The 21,438-nt window shown below is 49.6% G+C and overlaps 1 protein-coding gene and 2 long non-coding RNA genes across 13 annotated transcripts in view; 1 reads left to right on the top strand and 2 right to left on the bottom strand.

Annotated features, from left to right (window-relative positions):
- Positions 1-11,743, bottom strand: part of LOC113599179 (uncharacterized) — a 122,890-nt gene extending 111,147 nt beyond the window's left edge. For 4 of the 8 annotated variants that reach the window (XR_008295157.1, XR_003419898.2, XR_008295154.1 and 1 more), the window contains exon 1: positions 8,321-9,001. This is a non-coding gene — a long non-coding RNA (uncharacterized LOC113599179). The other 4 variants (XR_008295155.1, XR_008295158.1, XR_008295159.1 and 1 more) reach the window with 2 other exon arrangements.
- Positions 9,453-17,716, top strand: LOC113599180 (uncharacterized). Of its 3 annotated transcripts, XR_008295153.1 has the most exons (4): positions 9,453-9,668; positions 11,446-11,635; positions 13,568-13,784; positions 14,843-17,716. It is a non-coding gene; the product is annotated as an uncharacterized LOC113599180 (long non-coding RNA). The 3 variants fall into 3 exon arrangements; XR_003419899.2 differs by having other exon boundaries at positions 13,568-17,716; XR_008295152.1 differs by having other exon boundaries at positions 13,557-17,716.
- Positions 17,602-20,689, bottom strand: OLFML3 (olfactomedin like 3). 2 transcript variants are annotated; one of them, XM_015066115.3, is made up of 3 exons: positions 20,143-20,689; positions 19,268-19,553; positions 17,602-18,940 (listed from the first exon to the last, which is right to left on the bottom strand). In XM_015066115.3, exons 1-3 carry the CDS (start codon positions 20,254-20,256, stop codon positions 18,120-18,122), a joined length of 1,221 nt encoding a protein of 406 aa, XP_014921601.2. In that variant the 5' UTR covers positions 20,257-20,689; the 3' UTR covers positions 17,602-18,119. The 2 variants fall into 2 exon arrangements, with proteins under 2 accessions (XP_014921601.2, XP_053070609.1); XM_053214634.1 differs by lacking the exon at positions 20,143-20,689 and adding an exon at positions 19,747-19,821.
- Between the last annotated feature and the right edge of the window lie 749 nt (positions 20,690-21,438).

Here is a 21,438-nt window from a genome sequence, read left to right as displayed (position 1 = left end):
TCTTGATCCCTCTCCCGTCCCTCCCACCATACTCAGTAATCACAGGTCCCGTGAACAGTCTCCTAGATTTCTCTCCATCTCTCCTCTTTTCCCAGCCCCACTGCTATTGCCTCCACCTTCATAAGTTTTTACTTTCACCCATAAATTCAGTAATTCACTCATTTAGCCAATATTTATTGATACCTACTATGTGCCAGGCACTGAGGAGACACCTCAGAGACAGCAGGGAGCAATATTTCTCTTAAGGAACTTCCCTGCCCTCAAAGAAATTCCATTCTACTGGAAGGAGACAGAAAATAGATAAGTAAAAGATAAAGTGTGGGGGATGGAAAAAAAAATCATAGGAGTAGAAGGTGGAGGGACTATTTGAAAGGCTTCATTGAAAAGAAAATTTCAAAGGCTTGAAGGAGATAAGGGAGTGAACCACGTGAACCTGGAGGAAACCCATCGCAGAGAAAAGAAAGAGAAGGTGCAAAGGCCCTGAGGTCAGTGTGCTAGGCATGTTGAAGGAGCAGCTAAGCAGGTCAATGTGGGGCTGGACCAGGAAAGGATAAGTGGAAGATGCAGTCACAGAAATAAGGGATCAGCCTGTGAGGGCCTGGTAGGTCATTGTAATGCTTTTGGTCTTTACTCTGAGTGCAGTGGGAAGCCTTAACTGAGACTTACCCATTTTCACCTGCCTTACTGTCATAGCCTCCTATCTGTCTTCCCAGACTCTCCTTCCACCCTGCCTGCCCCACCTGGCAGTGCTGCCCGAGGCAGCTTTCTGCAGGCCACACATCATTCCCGTTCTTAACACGTTTATCAGGTAGGTCCCCATTGTTGCCAGAAAATGTCAGTTTCCTTGGTGAGGTTTTAAAACTTTGTAATTTGAGCTTAGTTAGACCCACCTCTCTAATCTTTCTGCAGTCAATATCCAAGGAGCACCCCCTGCCCTCAATAATATAGAACAGGTTCTAATTGCCTGTATGGGCCCCTGCCTCTGACCCTCTGCTCCAGCTGCTATCTCTGCGTGCAGAGTTTATCCCCCTTCGCTTCCTCTCTGCTGACTGCTCCCGTGCTTCCCAAAGGACCTTGGAGGGGGACGAGAGCATCCACGTTCCCCAGAAAGTACCATCTTGCGCTTATCTCCACTCCAGCGCTTTTCCAAACGTTCTTCTCATTGCCCACCCATTCGTCCCGCTGCCCTAGAGAGTTCTCTGAAGGCTGGACGTGCCCTTTTCATCTCTGTATCTCCAGCAATCGGCACAATTCTTTGCACGCAGTAGCAGCTCATTTAAATTTTAGCTTAAAAACAAATGATCTCTTCCCTATCTTCTTCTAACCCAACCCATTAAAGCTAAAATTCATCTTTCCTCTGCTCCTAAGCACCTCCTCGCATTCCATTTTGAGCAGTTATCACAGTGCGACCTTCCTTAGTTATGTGTATACCCGTGTTATAATCCCTCCCGGGTTATAAACTGACCAGGAACATTGGAATCAACACAACAGCACCTAGAATGATGCCTCTCATGGAGGGATTCTAACCAAATCAAGAGTGTGTAGGCTTTGGGATAGGATTTCTGCATCTTGACTTCCTGGCCTGTGTGGCCTTGGCCAGTTCTTTTACTGCTAAGCCTTTTTCTCCTTTTTTTGGAAAATGGGGGTGGTGGTCAGGGTGATGCCTATTTCAGAGCACTGTTGAGGGAGTTAAATGAGCGGCCAGGCGGGGTTTGTCATTGATGAAGGGCTTAACAAAGGCAGCTGTAATCATGCGAGGCATGGTGTAGTATTTCTCAAACTGTTGGAAGTTGAGTCTCACTTAAAGGAGGGAACCTCTCATAGGATCCCTGAAAACGCATATACAAAAATACTGGCTCAAAATAAGCTTTGTTTTTATAAATGGAGTAAAAATGTTGTAAAGCTTATCGTGTCGAGAAGTCAATATTAAAGCAGTTCTTGAAGAACGTGCCGAAGCTAAGACCGTCCACAGACCCCAGTCTGAGGAGCCTTTGTTTACCAAGCGGACTCAGGGCGGAGCCAAAGTCAGGGGGAGGCAGAGGCCACTTCCATGGCCAGCAGTGTGGTTTCCTTCCAGGGGACATTCTTTGCGGTGGTCTGAAGAGACAGAGCCTTCTGTTCTTCCCACTCGGGAGGGACTAGGGAGGAGCAGCCCAAAGGCCAGTGGTTTGCCCCCTGGCAATTCCAGCCTGGTGTGGGTCCAGCCCACGGGTGTGAGCAACCTCCCACTAGACCCTGGAGCCAGCAGGGCCTTGCACAAGACAGAGGGGGAAATTGACTGTGGGCAGCGGCAGAAAGAAGTTCAGGGAAAACAATGTAACTGAGCAATTTTCTATCTCCAGCAAATGGAAAAATCGCCAAGGCAAGAGGGGGTCTTCCAAGCAGAGACCCACGCAATTAAACATAAAGAAGGACCCTCTGGGCCCCCCTCCCAGCCTGAGACCCTGCAGGGGCTGAGGATCCCTTGGGGTGCACTGAACAGCCGCTCTCTAAATGCCTTTTCAACCCCACGCTGCCCAGAACACATTCTTCGCCTCCCCTCTCCCCTGGCAGGATCCTGTTTCTGGGAGTCACCCTGGCCACAGACCCAGAGTGGAAACATCTGGAGATTTCCCAACTTGCATTTCAAAGAGATCTCGAGAGCTTCCTCCCCATCTGCAGCATATGGCAGCTTCCCCCCACTTAGACAGGCTGAGGCCTCCGTAGTAAACACACTAACCGCTCACCATTTCCCCTCCCCAAATCCTAAACAGAAGTCTAAATGATCATGACAGATATGGGCAGGCTCGTTCTGCGAATACGAATGGAGATCCTTTACCTGCAGGATGGGGCTGCAAAGGGCCATGGGCAGCGGCCTCTCTGAAGCTCTGTTTTCTCATTGGAGACCCTTAGTGGAGGCTATCAAGCTTGGAATGTCATTTGCTCTTCCCAATGGGCTTTGGAAAGAGTACAGACATTAAGCCAAGCCTAGCACCCTAAAATGTTCAGGCACACAGTGCCTGAGTAATGAGCGGAAGCAGTTCCGGGGAGCTCCCCTCCCTGGGGCCGGCAGATCCCCTGGGGCAGCGCTGGTGGGGGCAGAAAACCTGGGACCAGCCTCTGCCAGGGAGGAGTTTTGGTCTAGTGGAGAAACCAGCTCAAAGTCATTGCAGTGTCTGCAATCAGAACCTAAAGAGAAACTCAACGGCATGTTAACTAACTAGAATTTAAATAAACATTTGGAGAAGAAAAAATAATAAAATTAAACAAAAAAGAAAGAAAGAAACTCAACTATTGACCCACAGAGCCCAAGAACACAGGCGGGGCTTCCTTGTCCTCTGTTATTTCTTTTACCCCCTCCCTGGGCCTCCTTCCTCCCTTCCCCACTGTAGATTGGAACCATTTCCCAGAGAGAGTTTGGCGATGTGTGCCAAAGTTCTTATTAAGTCTGACTTCTAAGAATCTACCCCAGGAAAACAATCTGTTTCGTCTTAAATCTTTAAGTGTTCTCTTTGAAGTGTTATTCCGTAATAAATATAAATGACCCAACAGAAGGGATTGAATAAATTATAGTATTTTTGGACACTGGAATACCATAAAATCTTAGAGAAAAAAAATATGGGGAAAAGTTCATATGCATGCCATATTGAGAATTTTTAAAAAGCATTTTCCAAAACACCATCTCGAATGATATAAAGAAGCAAAACAAATTTTAAAAAACTGTACCAAAAACCACACAAAAGACTGGAAAGATATTTTGTGTGTGTGGGGGGGTATATGGATGATTTTTTTTCTTCTTTGTACTTTTTAAATTGTCCACAAGTAACATGCATTATTTTTTTTAAGTTTATCTTTTTATTTTGAGAGAGAGAGACAGTGCAAGTTGGGGAGGAGCAGAGAGAGAGAGAGAGAGAGAATCCCAAGCAGGCTCTGAACTGTCAGCGCAGAGCCCGATGCTGGGCTCGAACTCACAAACCTTGAGATCATGACCCACGCCAAAATCAAGAGTCGGACACTGAGCCACTCGGGCACCGCAACACGCATTATTTTTAAATCAGCGTACAAAAACAGTAAATTGTCCACCTTTCTAAAAGACAGCCACACCAAAATGAACAAATCAGGAGACTATAGATGCTGGAGAGGATGTGGAGAAACGGGAACCCTCTTGCACTGTTGGTGGGAATGCAAATTGGTGCAGCCACTCTGGAAAGCAGTGTGGAGGTTCCTCAGAAAATTAAAAATAGACCTACCCTATGACCCAGCAATAGCACTGCTAGGAATTTATCCAAGGGATACAGGAATACTGATGCATAGGGGCACTTGTACCCCAATGTTCATAGCAGCACTCTCAACAATAGCCAAATTATGGAAAGAGCCTAAATGTCCATCAACTGATGAATGGATAAAGAAATTGTGGTTTATATACACAATGGAATACTATGTGGCAATGAGAAAAAATGAAATATGGCCTTTTGTAGCAACGTGGATGGAACTGGAGAGTGTGATGCTAAGTGAAATAAGCCATACAGAGAAAGACAGATACCATATGGTTTCACTCTTATGTGGATCCTAAGAAACTTAACAGGAACCCATGGGGGAGGGGAAGGAAAAAAAAAAAAAAAAGAGGTTAGAGTGGGAGAGAGCCAAAGCATAAGAGACTGTTAAAAACTGAGAACAAACTGAGGGTTGATGGGGGGTGGGAGGGAGGAGAGGGTGGGTGATGGGTATTGAGGAGGGCACCTTTTGGGATGAGCACTGGGTATGGAAACCAATTTGACAATAAATTTCATATATTAAAAATAAATAAATAAATAAATAAAATAAAAGACAGCCACATACTTTATCCAATACACATACTTACAGAGCAGAGTTCTTATTACTTTGCCTCCTGAGAAAAGCCAGAGTTGGAAAAGGCAGGTGAACATTAGGGCAGGTCATTGATCGAGGAAAGAATCATTGGTGGGGCCAGCTAAATAATTTGTAGGATCCAGTGCAAAATGAAAGCAAGGAGCTCCTTTCTCAAACATTAAGATTTTTGAGACAGCAACAGCCGAGCATTAAACGAAGTGCAGGGACCTTCTGAGTGGGGAGCCCTGTGCCAGTGCAGGGGTCTCATGTCCGGGAAGCCAGCCCAAGTCAGTGACCTGACATGACAGGTGAGGGTCTGCAGACCTGCACCGTGTCCGGAGGAACTGGCAGGAGCTCCCACTGCTTCCTCACCTGTTGCTGAACAGATTTTCATTCTTCATGAGTCCAATTTCCCAGCAATCAACCTCTGGGACAGTGGCATACTTTATCATATATATATATGCAAATCAGAAGCCAACCAAGATCACTTAAACCCTGGATCAAAACCTCCTTTTTTTTCCCTTTAAGGTGACTGCTTATTTATTCTATTTTAAGGACACCAGAAAGATGCCAACCCATTTTCTACCCTGAAATTAATGACAGTCCCTACTGAGAACAGAAGTATTTTCTTTAAAAAGCAATTTTTGATTATTTTCTTTTCAGAATCATCAAGAACCTTGATTTGCGGAGTATTACGGTCTTTCCCTGGTCCAAGATCCCCCCTCCCCTTTTTTTCCAGTCCCTTCTTTTGGGGAGCAGAAAGGAAATTCATTAACAAATTCACTACAGAGCATTATTCATTCCACATGTCTCTCCGAGGTTTTTTAATATCAGGAGTTCCAGTAAATCACCCGTGAATTGTGATCACATGAATCTAACAAGGCTCACAGAGCAGCATCCCTGCTAATGACCAAGCAAGGGCAAGGTTGGAGGAAGCATGTTGATTTCCCTTTTCTGAGGGGGAGCAAACTCATTAACTAACCCTTGTATTAAATTATGTGCAAAGCAAATCTCTCCCTTTGCAACCAGTCCCAGCAGCCGCCTGCTGCAGAAATGCAAACAAATCAGATTCAAACTAAGCCAGACACCTGCCTGAGCCAGAGCTTGTGAAAAATGGATGCAGAGTTGCTTGGGCAGAAATGCACACACTAAATTTCTTCTTCCTCTAGCTTCTCAGACTTCACCTGAGCCAAGTCAGGGGTGGGGTAGGGATCCAGTTCTACTCCTCACCCAATGACCAGAAGGACCCCTTTCATTTCTTTTTTTCTTTTTCTTTTTTTAAATAGTTGTTTTTCATTTTTTAAAAAAATTCTTTTTTATGTTTATTTATTTTTGAGAGAGAGAGATAGAACATGAGCAGGGGAGGGGCAGAGAGAGAGAGGGAATCTGCCTCTCTTCAGAATGTGAAGCAGGCTCCAGGCTCTGATATGTCAGCACAGAGTCCAATATGGGACTCAAACCTACGAACCACAAGATCATGACCTGAGCCGAAGTCAGAGGCTTGACCGACTTAGCCACCCAGGTGCCCCCCCGCCCACTCATTTCTTAACATGCAGGATGTGAAAGTTTGCCCTATGGCCAGCCATCCCAGGTTCTTTGAATCTCTTCTCTCTTGACTTTTCCTCTTTTTTTATCTTGCTGAAAAGTGGAACAAAGATTGAATATTGGAAAACACTGTAAGGGGCATCTGGTTCCACTCCTCTCACATTTGCATCCTCTGTAAAGCCCCATCCAACATTCATTCAGCCTTTACCACCTCCAGGAACAGGGAGCTCACTACCACCAAAGATAACACAAAACATTCTGGCACAGGGCTGACTATAATTTCCTCTCTCTTTTAGGAACTCTCTCCTTTTGTGTAATTAACTTGTACTGAGAGCACCTTTTACACTTTGGGGCCAAGTATTATCTCTTTTCCTTATGGTGACCCTTCTGACGTTTGAAGGCAGGGCTCTTATTTCCCATAGGCCTTCTCAGTGGGTGTGAGCTACTCCATTGCCCAATGAACTTGGCCCATGACAACCTGTTGGAGCCTCAGTTGTCTTACTTGTAAAGTGGAAGATAGTAACATCTACTTTTCAGGATTGCTGTTGGGGATAAAAAGAATGCATGCAGGGTACCTAGGTGGCTCAGTCAGTTGAGCATCCCACTCTTGATTTCAGCTCAGGTCATGGTCCCAGGGTCATGGAATTGAGCCCCATGTCAGGCTCCATGCTGAGTGTGCAGCCTGTTTGAGATTCTCTCTCTCTCCCTCTGCCCCTCTCCCCCGCTCACTATCTCTAAAATAAATAAATAAGGGTTTAGGCTTTAAAAAAAAGAATGACTGTACCCCAATGTTTATAGCAGTACTATCAACAATAGCCAAGCTATGGAGAGAGCCCAAATGTCCATTGACAGATGATTAGACAAAGAAGATATATATATATATATGTGTGTGTGTGTGTGTGTGTGTGTGTGTGTGTATATATATATATATATATATATATATGTACAATGGAATATTACACAGCCATCAAAAAGAAGGAAATTTTGCCATTTACAATGACATGGATAGAGCTAGAGTGTATTATGCTAAGCAAAATAAATCAATCAGAGGAAGACAAATACCACATGATTTCACTCATTCGTGGATTTTAAGAAACTAAATAGATGAACACACTGGGTGGGGGAAGAGAGGAAACAAACTATGAGAGACTCTCAAAGACAGAGAACAAACTGAGGGAAGATGGAGGGAGGAGGGTGAGGGTGCATTTAATAGGCGGTAGATATTAAGGAGGGCACTTGCGATGAGCACTGGGTGTTGTATGTAAGTGATGAATCACTGAATTCTACTTCTGAAACCAATAGCGCACTCTATGTTAACTAACTAGAATTTAAATAAAAATTTGAAAGAAAACAAAAAAGAATGCATGCAGACATCTCACAGGAGCTTAGCACATGGCAGGTGCCTAATAAGTCATAGCACCTCTAAATATCGTCTTCCCCTAGGGCAGAAGGGAACACTGCTTCTGTGGCCTAACCACAGCGGAGTGACACAGGACTGTTTCCCCCAGCACGCTAATGCTGGGCTTCTACTAATTCGGCCTAAGAAGTACCATCTTTTGGAGCAGCCACACTTCATAGTACCTGCCTGCATAAACCTGATATCAACCAAAATCCCTGAAGCCTTTTTGATTTAAACCTGTTGCACAATTGGAGGCAATTTATGTTCTCATAGTCCACACCTCTGCTCGCGCTAGTCCTTCCTCCCGGAACGTTCTTGATGTCCAGTCTTCCCTCCCTCCAAGGCCTACCTCACACGTCACCCCTTTTATGGCGCCTCTTCAAATCTCCCTCATGGAAGTATGACCGCTTCCTCCTTGGAGTTCTTATGAAGCACCCTCCCTTCAAGGTACTAAATGTCAACCACCCATGCAGTCTTAGGGAGCTGAGGGAAACGTGCGCCTTATTATCACCATCCTACCTGTAACCCCGCCCCGTGCCCCCACCTCACCTGAATTGTCAGCTCCTGAAGCACAAAATGCATCACCGTGTCCTTCTCGACCCCCAGCGCAAACGGGCTCTCGTTAAATACTTGTCGGTGGGACCAGTAGTTTCGAGGGTTAAGTGAGACCGTGCCCTGCGGGTGCAGAGGGCTCTGGAAGCAGTGCTGCTGTTTATTATTTCTCTGTGGTGGCCCGCCCCAGAGGTGGGTGCCCTGCAGAAGCCACAGCCCAGAGCACATGTGAACTGTGGGGGTGTCCAGAGAATCTGGGCCCCAGGGCATGCAGGGCTGGCAGCAAGGTCCCCGGAAGAGCTGCAAAGAAAATGGCGTGCAAAACAAAAGATCGCCTCTGGGTTCTGGCCCTCAGGCAGCTGGCCTCTGGCACGTTTCCACATTCCAGAGAGGAGCGGCTGCTTCTGGAGAGCTTACACCTGTGAAAAAACCCCGTGTCTGGGGCACTTGCCTCTCCAGCTCCTGGAGAACATCCCTGCGGGGAGAGGACAGCCCCCTGGACGGTAAAGACCCTCCTTTCTCTCTGTGGGCCTTTATGCCTGTTTTCCACAAGCACTCCCTGAGCATTAGGTACTGACGCCATAAAGGGGAAGTTCCTGTCCTGGCTCTCGAGGGGCTGTTTCCCCACAGACGGGGCAGTTTCACAGCTAATCCGGGGGGATGGGTCCATTAACAAATAGTGACATACAGTGACTGACTCCGTGTGTGGGAGCCGGGAGAGACTCTTGGAGAAGGTGATCAATCGGGAGCCTCTTGCAATGGTCCAGTTGAGTGATGGCAACAGCAGTGGCAATGGTGTGGGGAGGAGCCTGCTTGGGTGGCCCTCCGGCTCAGGCTGAGGAGCCTCCAGTAGCTGCCTCACCCCTCCCCCAGGCAAGGCTAGGACAGAAGGTCCTCCTATCCCATAATCCCACCACAGTGTAACATAGTTGCCTGTTTATTTATTCATCCCTTTATCCCACCGGTCCCCAGGCTGTGAAGACATATCCATATCTGTCTTATTCAATATTGTAAATAAGCATGTAGGACATAGTAAATACTGCATCAATATTCATAACATTTTTAATTAATCAATCATCTGTCCCAGTTGGCTCTGACATTGAAGCGTTCCCACAGATGTTGCCTCTCACATGGGCAGCATTCAGACTTCAGCGTCTCTCAGTGGCCTTCCTGACTCCAACCTGCATCTCACCCTGATTTTCTTCCTGCTCCGGGAACTAGGCTTTGGGCTTCACTCTGCTCTCTCGTGGTGTTCCGAACCATGCACTCTGAATGCCTTCTTTGGCTTTGTATTTCCTGCCTGCTGATGACCACTTACAGCAGTTCAATCCCATACAGGGTCCAGGTAAGATAGACTTCATATCCCCTTTTTGAGTCTGGGATACTTACACGTTCCCTTTGTTTGTAATAATCAACTCCCCTAATTACGACTGTTCATCCGCACAGCATCCCTTTGCTTCTTGCCAGATAGGCTCCTTGGTCTGTCCTGTTCCTTGTCTACCCAAAACCCGGCACAGACACGAGACACTGATGCTAATTTTGAAACAGGTATTGTGAGCGGCTGGCATTTGTGTGCTTTATGATTTACAAAACCCTTTCACATACATGATCTCATTTAGTCATCACACCATCCCCGGGAGGGAGGTATTGATATTGCCTACAACTTGAACTTGATGTCTGCTCCGTGCCCTTCTGCTACACTGCCCGCGGCGAGGCTGAGCCAGCTGGTGCTTTCCAGACGTGAATCAGTTCAAGTGCTGAGCTGCCTGAGTTGCCCTCATTAAAAACCCACAGAACATAAATCCCAATTTACGGCTGGTAATCTATCTGCAACTTACAGGCTTTCAATTGATTATTGAAATTTGTCTAAATGAGATTACTCCTATCTCAATTTAAAATCCAATGATACAACTAACATTTCCCCTATGTCTCCCCTTACCTACTGAATTATTATTAAACTAGTGTGGATACCTTTACTAGTTTATAACAGTAAAGAATATTTCACCTTGATCAGGACTCAGGAGGGCTGGCAAGGACAGAGAGAACAAGAGAAGGGAATTCACTAGGTCATAATCAGAAACGAGAGGAGAAATCCACATCTATGTGTGTTTACCTCCCCTACGCTGGGAGAGAAAAGTACTTAAGAATCCAGGTCACTGGATAGAGATTCCAGGGGATAGAAGCCAGTGCATTCCTCGGCCATTACCAGCCACTACCATCACCTGCTTCACTGAGTAAACTAGTCATGCCATGCGTAGAAGGCACCAGAAAGGGTGCAGTGAGTTAGAAAATACTTGCATGACTTTAGCGGGTGAGACCAGATGACTTTAGACAACTTCCAGCTTAAAAGAGGCTGTGCTTCTGGTCTGTGGAATATTTTGCAATGCTCCTTGTGACTCCCATAAAGGTACCAACTTTAAATCCCTCAAAGCCCTTCACTCTTGCTCCAGCCTAGAGAGAACAGCCAATTAGAAAGCGATGCCGATTCCTCTAAGGGATCCAATCCAGTTCTCCAGGAAGAACCGATAGGTAGCAGTAAGAGAGGTAAGAGAAGAAACATTAAGCGGAAAAGCATAGTAGCCACATTCTATTACAGCCTAATTGGTTCCGAAGGCATCATGGCAGAGCAGCACAGTAGGAATTGATGTTGATAACAACAGAGTCACCGAGAGAGATTAAATCATGAGCTGGTCACTCAACTCATTTACAAGGTACTTATTAAACACCTAGTAAGTATCTGACTCTGGATCCAGGGATAGAAAGATGGATGAGGTACATTCCCTGCCTTCAAAAGGCTCTCTCGACTTCAGTTTCTTCAGCTGTGAAATGAGGGAGCCAAACTCAGTGATTCCTAAGATTCCTTCCTAGAGATCCCAACACAGAAGCTTTATGTATTAGGGCTTGAACCTCAACAATCCTAAGAGGTGGTAATCCGGGTCCCATAATCCTGTTTTGCAAATGAACAAACCGTGGCTCAGAGGGGTTAGTGTCTGGCTCAAGGTCACACAGTTGATGAGGAGCAGAGAGGCAGGACAGTCAGCCCCATGGACCAATCACACCCACTAGAAGGGTCTTCTCCTCACCCCTGGGCTCTCTCTGCACTATCTTCCTTCCTCCAAAAGGGCAGGCCAAATAGGTGGAGAACAGTCCAGAACAGTCCATGCATCTGACAAGTGCATGGATTTACCCATCTGGAATACAACATTCAGCAGCTACAGAACAAAAACCATGTGCAACTGGACAGCAATAAATATCCGGAAGACCCAATACAACCAAAATGGCATTGAAGGATCTGTCAAGATCAACAGCAAGGTAAGTCAAAAAAGTCAATAGTGATGTCTACCAGGGACACATGCTGAACAGCTATGAAACAGCTCAAAGGTATCTTTGAGAGAAAATGTGGTCGAAGGAAAAAGGCAGCTTGGGAGTACTGTGTTTAGAAAGAAAAGAAAAGAAAAGAAAAGAAAAGAAGAGAAGAGAAGAGAAGAGAAGAGAAGAGAAGAGAAGAGAAGGGAAGAGAAGAGAAGAGAAGAAAGACAACTAAACACCAAACACACACATTGCCGCTGGCAGAGTTATTTCAGCACAGAGAAAAAGGGGTGCTTTTTCCATACACCCTGCTTTTTTCTCTGACGGCAGGCGCAGGATATCTGTCAACCCTGCTGTTACCAGTAATGCAGAGATCTATGGTTGGGCAACAGGTGGCATGTCTTTCTACAGACAATGTACAAATGGAGAGAGAAGGCAGTCAGAGAGCCACTGGATCCAGACAAATGGTTTGTAACACCAGAGATGGCCACCAGCACACTCCCCATGATTAGACAGCAAGAATCGGCCCCGGGGAATGAGCTTGGGTTAAGCATCTTTATTATCCTGGATGCTCTCTTAGCTGTTTTAAAACATGGGCTCATCCATGCCTCCGGGGTGGGTAATATTCCCTGAAGCCCAGAGAATGGATTCGCTCAGGCTTACCTGGCTATGGAGTTGCACAGCAAGGATTCGAACTCAGCCTGAGTTCAGAGCCCCAGCTGGTTCCACTCCTCCCACAGCCTCCAAGCCATAGGTTCTGCCCCAGTACTTATTAGCTCTGTGGACTTAGACAAACCCGTTGGCTCCCGAGACCAGCTTATCTCAGAATTGTTGTAAAGATCAAAGGAGACAAAATGCACGAGCACATTGCTCTCTGCAAAGACTCTCCTGCAATCATGACGACATTGCTAACAATAACGACACTTACCAAGCACCTACTATGTGCCAGGCATGGGGCGCACTGCTTTGCAAGACTCGTTTCATTTACTTCTCACAATAATCTGTGAAGTGGTACTATGACGCACGTTCTAGGAGTGAAGAAACGGAGGCTCGCAGGGGTGAAGTAAGGGGCAAGCAGCAGGGGCCAGGCTGGGTAGTTGGGGGGGGAAGGGGGGGGAGGGGTGAGCAGCATAACCTACTCCAGAGCCCTCACCAGGAACCAGATGCTGAACAAGAAAGGTCTTCCCACTACCTTCTGTGGTTTTATTGCCTTCCTCCCCTGTGGCCACAGGGCTTAGATGCACTGGCCTAGTTTGAGACTTTCCCCTTAGATGCTGGAGCGAGAAATTGTCACTGTGGGAAGTCCTGTGTGATCTGTAGTTGAAGGAGACTGCCTTCAGTTTTTATCTGTAGCTTGTCTTTGTCCAACTGAATTGAAAGATGCTGCCGAGGACATTAACCGCTTGCTGGGGATGTGCCCCTCCTGCGTGAGGTCCCGAGCTGGGAGACAAATAGGCCCAGAGCTCCGAGGGTTCACAGTCGGGTGGGGGAACCCGTACTAGTATTTTTCTGAGCCCCATCTATGAGCCGGGCTCTGTGTTACGTCCCGGGGACACAAAGACGAGCAAGATACAATACATTGTGATGCGGGCCGCAATGAGGATGTGTCCAGGTGAATCGGGGCCCAAAGGAGAGGCACCTGACCCTTTTGGGTGGGCGTGGAACAGGTTCCAAGAGCCTCCCCAAGGAAGTGGGGTTTCAGAGCTCTGTACTGACTGTCCACACTGCTAAAGAGTTTCCATGTATATAACCTCTCATCCTCGCAGCAACAATCCTATTGGGCAGATATTTTCAGTTTATAGATGAGTATTAAGTAACTTGCTGGAGGTATCACAGCAGTAAGTGGCAGAGCCTGATGCTGATCCCAGGAGCTCGGACTCCAAGCTCACCAGACTCTAAAGTTTGTGCTCTTTCTAACATGCAGGGTTGCCGCAGAGAACACTGGGCCAGCAGCGCTCCGCTGGAGACAGAAACAGCCCACCGTGGATGAACACAGCAGGGAAGGGGCACTGCCCTGCCATCTGGAAGGTGATGTGGAGAAGGCATCACAGGCCTGCACAGGTTCTTTCCTTGTTCTGGTGCGTCCTCTGGGTCATGGACGGGGAGGAACATCCTGGAGGGTCAAGGCCATCTGCCCAGCAGTCTAGACCAGGTGAGTGTTTTCGGTGGTGAGGTAAGGTGAGGATGAGGCATCATCTTTAGGTTGTAAGAAATTGAAACCCACTCATACTAACTTGAGAAAAAGAAAGAAAAGAAAAACAAACACGTGGGGCTCCTGGGCGGCTCAGTAGATTAAGTGTTCGACTTCGGCTCAGGTCATGATCTCGCGGTTTGTGGGTTCGAGCCCCGCGTCAGGCTCTGTGCTGACAGCTCAGAGCCTGGAGCCTGCTTTGGATTCTGTGTCTCTGGCTCTCTCTGCCCCTCCCCTGCTCGTGCTCGGTCTGTCTCTCTGTCTCAAAAATAAATAAACATTAATTAAAAAAAAAAAAAGAAAAACAAACAAGAAAGGGAGTGTTTCTTTAAAGAAGTCAGGCATTTCACAGAACCCAGGCTAGAAGTGCATTGTGAGCACAGGGGGGATGGAGTGGGGGGGGACATCACTCAGCGGCCGTCTCGCCCAGTCTCCACCCTGTTCATCTTTCCTCTCTGTAGTCTGGCTTTCGCTGCCTCTGGTAGGTAGCAGGGCCGAAGATGCTTCCAAACACCTGCTCAGATCTAACATCTCTGAGCTGCCATTCTAAGTCCCCAGGAGACAATGTGATTTGTTCCCCTGGGGCCACAAGGCTAAGGCCAGGGAGTGTGGGTGTCCATTCTCAGAGAAGGCAGAGTTTGGGTGGCTGGGCAGACCCCCAAAGGTCATGCTGGAGTGCTCTGGAGAGGTGTCCAGCTCTAGATATTGTCAGCACCCATGTTCTGGAGAGACGGTGCTGAGAGGTCTGCCCTTTAAAGTAATACATTGGCTTCGCATTTATAAGTCTTCTGTGGCGTTATTAAATCCATAAATAAAGATTTAATCTTTTAAGCTCTGCATCGTGAGGGCAGAAGTTAAAGGGCAGGCAGAGGAGAGCTCATCAACGTTGGTTTGGTGGGGGTTAGGGGGGTAGCAAGGGAAGAGCGTCCAGGCTGCTGGGGCGGAGGAAGAGGGAGGAGAGGCGGCAGCTGCTGATAGGGGCTAAGGGTGGAGGGACCCCCTGGCCTGCCCTCCGACAGAAAAGCTCTTGCACTGGAGACCACTGCCTGAAGAGGCAGCCAGAGACAGGCTGGACGGCGGGTCCTCAAGAGAGCCATCCTGAAAGCTGGGAGAACTATCAGGAGTGTCAGCAGCTCTCAAAATGAGCGGGTTTTGACCTGAACAGGTAAAGAATGGGAGCACTGTTGGGGGAGGATCCCAGGAGCCTGAGGGAAGGAAGGGGCGTGTGCACAAGGAGAGGGACTGAGCCTGGGGAGGACGAGCCAAAGGGCTCTGCTTCCTGCTTAGCCCACAGCCCTGTCCCGGAGGAAGCCCCGACACCTGAATCAACTGCTTCATCCTCACATCTCTGCGCTTCCCTCCCCGCCATCCAGGGCTCACGCAACGTTGGCTTATCCTTGATGAAAATGGCAAGACGATCACTTTGGTTTCTCCGGCAGGCAGACATGAAGACCAGCACCAGGGAGGAGAAGATACTGAGCACAGAGCGGAGAGCTTGGGAGTTAGGGCAGGAGACTGGGGGCCAGAGTAGGGGAAGGGGAGCCCTCTCCACCCGGCCTTGTGATGGGGGCAACGTCTAGACTACCCATCTGGGCTGACAGCTGTACCCGGAGGCCTGGGCCGCTAACCGTCGTAGGGCCGGGTGTTGGAAGCAAATGTGGAGCTACTCTTTGAGCTTTTAGTCCCTTCTCCACCATTAGGACCTCTGCTTTCCACTGTCTTTGGTTCAACCCAAACCAGAGGTCACACCTGTCTCTGCCACGTGACGGGTTATGGAGGGTCCGACAAGGGGCGGTGAGGCTGGTGTCTGATGATAGGATTCAGCTGCCGAGACTCTCTCCTTGAGCAGCAGATAATTTAGTTTAATGAATCTGGACAGTTCACTGGATCTGCCCACACAGTTCCACTCACCTTCCAAAACGCTTCCAAAATAGCACTAGCTATTGTACAAGAGCCAAAAAAAAAAAAAAAAAAAAAGCAAAAAGTAATAAATGACAAGGCCCCGGAGATTTCTGCCCTTTCAGAAAAGTCTGAGTGAACTTTTCTGAAGAAAATTTAAGCCAAAAGAAAAAAAAAAAAAAAGAAAGAAAAGGCTGTTTTTGTCTTTCTCATTGAGGATTCAGGCCAAGAAAGATGCCCCTAAAGACAGGTGCCCACACGCGGGAGGCAGAAGGACCAGGATTTTAAACTCTGCTCCTCGGGCTGATGTCATTTACACGCCGTCTCAGAGCTGTTCTCTCCTCAGGGTCCTCCAAAAGCCATTCCTGATGTCTGCTACCCCAGCAAGGTAACTCCACAGACTCGGCCCCAGCCCCTGGCAGCTTCCGATCACACTGACGCACAGTGTCACGCGGGCAAGGAGGCCACCCTCCCCAGGTGCACCCGCACGCGCACACACAGCGACAGTGCCACGCTGCCCCTCCGCTGGGCGGGGACCCCCTCTCCCCAGGCCTCCAGTGAGAACTCCCCGTCTCCTCCACAGCCCCCCTGTGCACCGCATGCAGGAGCCAGATGTTCCGTGGGCAGCCCCCTCCGTGTGTGACAGGCGGTGATTACCGTTGCCAGCCCCACATTAGGAGAGAATTGAATGGGAGAGAGCCCCCCTCCTGCCCCGGGCTCCCCACAATAGCGCCTTTGTGAGGTGCTTCACTGCCTTTCTTTTCCTTCCTCACCAACCTACGTCAGGGGCAGCTCTGCCCCGGGGAGAGAAGAAAAGAAGACAAAAGGAGGATCACAGGGCCCTGGCTGATCCACCCTATCCTGGGCGTGGGGTGGGGGAGCGGGTGCACTTCAGGGAAAAGATGTGCTCCTTTCTCCTCCCCACAGTGAGGACTCCCAGAGCTTCCTGAGGCCTGCTCCCCCCCATAAAGGCAACAAGGTCTTGTCCATCACACGTACATGGCCTTGAGCGCTGAATGGGGGCATGAGGCTGGGTGGGGCCTGGCCCCGAGCTCAGCACATTCCTGGAGGCAGGAGTCCAAAACCCAGGGTTCTCCTCCTCTGCTCCCTCTCCCTTCCCCAGATGGCCTTCTATAATTCCAAGCCAGTGGCCAGGGCAGGAAAGGGTTAGGTGTCCAGGACTTCCTGGACAGACTCCAGCCAGGTTCCAGGACTGCAGCGGGTAGGTGGGGGTGACCAGAGGGCTGTGTTGGGAAACTGGGAAAACTAACATCTGGGGCATGGTCATCGCCCCTCCTCCTTGCCCAAACCGCAGACGCCGTGGCAGCAGGGAAATCAGAGCGGTTGGGAGCAAGCTGGGTTGTGTAACCGAGCCCTGGGGACCGCCCCAAGCTGGAGAGGGGAGTGGGGTCTGGGGCCAGGACAGAGTCCACCTCCAAAATGAGACTAAAAGTTCCTTCTGGAAACACATTTCAGGGCTCTGGTCTTCGCCCTACACTCCAAGGCGACTAGAATCCATTTTCTGGTCCCAAACCTCTGAGAACTAGAAGAATTAGAAGCTCTGCCCGCCTCGCCTCAGTCTCTCGGCCAGGGGTGGGGCACCAAGAGTGGCTCTGGGCTCTGGGAGGGGCCGCCGTGGATCAGAGGTGGGTGTGGAGAGAAGCCTCTCTCCCAGCCTCCTGAAGTGGCGGGATTCTGTGCTTCCCCAGGCGCCTCACAGTAAAATCTGTAACTGGAGAAGTCCCCTCTCCCTCAGCAAGGAAGCCCAGCCAAGTCCCTACTGTGGCTTAAGGAGTGGCAATGGGGTGGAGGAGGAAAATGGAGGGTCATGGGGAGAAACTTGATCTGAGGGCTACCCCCAAACAAACGCAGGCAGGGAGCAGTGGATGTGCCTTTTAATGCAAAATGTTGCAATACAAAACGACGTGGAGAAAGTCGTGTTCTCCAGGGTGCTAAGGGGAGAAGGGAGGCAGGGCAGAGTTGAAAAATCCCCTCCCAGAACTCTGCCCACCCCCCCAACCACCTTCCCCCCACCCCACCCCACCCCACGTGCCCGGACTCACACTGAGGCAAGAAATACTTTTTGGCTCATTTGCTGGGGTGGCCCCCATACAAGGGTCAGAGCTCTGGGTCTTTGTGCTCTCTGGTCCGAAATTCATTGACGTAAGGCAGGAGAGGAGCGAACGCTTAGGGTCTTCTCTCTTTTAGCTCTGAAAGGATTTCTCAAGATCTAAAGTCCCACAGGAAACGAAGGGGCTGTGAGAATCTGGCTTCCATTGGCTGCCAATATGGGCTCGGAACCACAACTTGCCCACATCTGGAGAATGAGAAGCAGGAAATGGTGTGGGGATATAAATGTGTGGAGGTGAGAGAGATTCAAACCCCAAAGCTAGGTCCTCAGACTTCTTCCTCTTTCTTTCTCATCTCCAGCTTATAGACAATCTGGTAGCCGTCGTCCCAGGCGTAGAGCTGGCGCTCCCGGGGGTTATAGCGGAGACTGGCGTGGGCACCGTATCGGCGGGGGAAATAAGGGAGTGCCGCCCTTTCAGGGGTCAGCGTGCCACTGGCATCAAAGGAGCACTGGATGCGGGCCCGGCTGGCAGGGCGGGTGTTATAGACAACGTATAGGGTCCCACAGATGACGAAGGCGGCCTCGGCATTCTCCCTGGGGCACGGGGTGTCCCACTGCTGCTCTGTGTCCAGCGTCTGTGGGTCCAGCTTGGCCAGACACAAGTGCCTGTCATCTTCCCGAGTGGCATAGACAGCCCAGAGGCCCTCCTCGTCGGCTGCCAGGTCAATGTACGTGTCCGCTGTCAGCCCGTATGGGGGGATCAAACCCTCCGCCGGGAATACTGAGCTGTCCACCACCGTTCGGTTTGCCAGATGGAATTTGATGAGCTGCAAAGTGTTCTCCAACTCCCCTCCCCCTCCGGGTCCTCCGGGAGGCCTCCGGGCATAATAAAGAAAGCCACCATAGACCAGCTGCCCCGTGCCTACCCAGGGGAAGGGCACCCGGACCCGGGAAGCTTTCCGGGCGGCCATGGCAAGGGTGAAGTCCCGCAGCCTCGGGAAGACGAAGGCCGTGTCGTTCTGTGTCCCGTCTAACACGTAGATCCTCTCTGTTGGCCCCATTGGATCCTTGGTCCACAGACCAGCAGGGCCACCGAACCGCTTCAGGATCTTCATTGATCTCACCTGAGAGATTGTGTAGCCACAGTCTGGAAGGAGAAAAGCACAGGGCAAGGAAATACAGGCAAGAGTTAGAGGCCCATTGTAGGAACACCCCGGGGTGGGGCCATCTGGAGGACAGTGGGCATTTGCCAGTGGATGCCTCCACTCTTACAGAGGACAGGAAAAAGGGAGCCACCGAGGCCTGGGTCCCCAGAAACTCTTGCAATGGACCTGTCATTCATTGTAGAGATTTCCCAGAGCAGATTCCAGAAGATAGCGCCAAAGCGGACTGGGGGACAAGGAGAGAAAAGGGGAAGCAGCAAGGAAACATACAGGTTCTGAGAGTGTTAGGGGCCTGCTTTTGGACCGCTTACCTGTCAGCATATCGTACTTCTCATTTCTTCTGCCCTTGCCTTTGATCCCAGGGCCTCCGGTCACTTTCTCATCAACCTCCACACAGGGTAGTGCTGGGTTCTGGGTCTCCAGATAGTCAACCTCCCGCTCTAGCCGGTCCACTCTCCCCGAGATGGTGTCAGCCTCAGTTCTGAGCGCCTCTCGCTCCTTCTCGGCCACCTCCAGCAGCGGCAGCATTTTGTTCTTGAAGTCCCTCAGCTCAGCAGCATGCCGGCTACTTTGGTCCTGGCACTGGGCCAACCGTTCCTGCAGGGATGGAGGCCAGACGAGAGGCTGAGGGGTTACAACTCCCAGGCAGGGAGAGGCCCGACCAGGGAGAGAGGAACGGGAAAAGGCACAAACTCAGACAGGCATCAACTCCCTTGCAACCCCCACAGAAAGGAAACCAGATGTTCAGAGATGCTAAATGTGTAAAACGCCCGGCTCAGATCACCTAGGCCCCTAGCCCCGCTTCGTGTCCTCCAGCCCATGTTCTCTGTGAGCAGCGCCACTGAGTCATCTGAGCCTCTGGGGCGGCCTAAGTGCGTGAGGGCAGGAAGGGGTCTCTGCTCCACTGTGCAGTTTTCCCTCGGGAATCGACAGACTTCAACTTGGGAACACCAGAGGCTTCAAACTGTTTAAAAGACAGGGAGCTTGTCCACAGGGAATTGCTCTGTGGACATGGGGAAGGAGGAGGGCTTGCAATTGCAAGGATATTCTTAGTAAAAGATAAGAGTTTTCTGTAGCTTCTTCCAGAGCCCCATCTTGTCATCCCCAGATCCGTAACACGCGGGGTGACTCAACAGGAGATGTGGCGTCCTTCCCGCCCGGACCAGGAGAGAAAGGAGTCACTCACCTCTAAGGCGGCTAGTCGGCGTTCCATGTACTCCACAAGGTGGTGCTGCTGTCCTTGAAGGGGTCGCAGCCGTGACAAAAGGAACAAGATGAGGAGAGGCGTGCAGGGCCCCATGGCAGCAGGAGAAGGAGCGTGCAGTCCTGTGCCTGTTCCACTCAAGCCCGCCGGTCAGCTTCGGAGGCGGGGTGGGGGCGGTGCCTTCTCCCTTTCTGGATCTCGGATCTCTCTCACTACTCTGGAATGCTTTCACAGTCTCTTTACCTCCCCCACCCCCTCCTCTCTGCCTGGATTGATCAAACACAGATGGCCCTATGGTAAAGCAGCCAGAAGCCTTAACCACCTCTCGCCTAGGCTGTAGGCTCACCAGGAGAGGGGAAGGAGATGAAACCCCAGGGCAGAGGCCTTGTGAGCAGTCACCCAGTAAAAGGAGCCAGCAGCGGGAGGCAGGGGTCCCAGAGTACACTCGGCAAACTCTGTTTCTGCTCCAGAATGCCTGCTTCCTTCCAGTGCTGGCTTCTTAAGAAACATCCTTCATTAATCTTTTCCTTGCCCAGCGATAATAGCATGGATTGTTTTCTGCCTTTTCAGTGGAAGCTGGGAGCAGGGGAGATGAGGTTGGAGGGGAAGAGGTGGGGGGGAAAAAGATCACAGTGGTCAAGTCTTGTCCACCTTCTTCTATAGCTCATTGGCGCCATCTTGTGATAAGCACCTGGTGTCATCACGGGATTCCTAGGGAAACCATGGCTTAGACCTCACCTCCTGTGGAAATTTTTCCACAAAGCAAGCCAAGCGGATTGAATTTACAGGGGTGTTCATAATTAAAACACAGATTAAGGGGTGCCTGGGTGGCTCAGTCAGTTAAACATCTGACTTTGGCTCAGGTCATGATCTCACAGTTCATGAGTTCGAGCCCCCCTGACAGCTGAGAGCCTGGAGTTTGCCTGGAGCCAAATCCTCTGCTCCTCTCTCCCTCTCTCACTGCCCTTCCCCTGCTCTCGCTCTTTCAAAAATAAATAAACATTAATAAAAATTTTTTTTAAACACAGATTAACCCAGAGACTACCCACTCACTCAAGGGGTTATCCCAACTCTCTCATTTAGCTTAAGTAAGAGAATATCACTGAGATTTAAACAACTAACAACAAAAAAACCCCAGATCATTGAGAAGTCAGCAAATTAATCCTTGATTATCTGGAAGTGAGATCGACAGCAGGGCCTTTCTTTTCTACCTGAATGTTTCCAGGTGTATTCTCTTACCAAAACTGGGGAATGTTCAGTGAGTTCACACTCATTTTA

This window comes from Acinonyx jubatus, chromosome C1, assembly GCF_027475565.1.
Source record: "Acinonyx jubatus isolate Ajub_Pintada_27869175 chromosome C1, VMU_Ajub_asm_v1.0, whole genome shotgun sequence".
Lineage (NCBI taxonomy): Eukaryota > Metazoa > Chordata > Mammalia > Carnivora > Felidae > Acinonyx > Acinonyx jubatus.
The sequence above is the reverse complement of the archived record's forward strand: the minus strand, read 5'-3'. Positions and strand labels throughout refer to the sequence as shown.

Coding starts and splice junctions, on each gene's coding strand:
- OLFML3 (XM_015066115.3), bottom strand. CDS start 20,256: ATGGGGCCCTGCACGCCTCTCCTCATCTTGTTCCTTTTGTCACGGCTG. Junction 19,554..20,142: donor GCCGACTAGCCGCCTTAGAG/GTGAGTGACTCC, acceptor CCATCCCTGCAG/GAACGGTTGGCCCAGTGCCA. Junction 18,941..19,267: donor GAAGTACGATATGCTGACAG/GTAAGCGGTCCA, acceptor TTCTCCTTCCAG/ACTGTGGCTACACAATCTCT.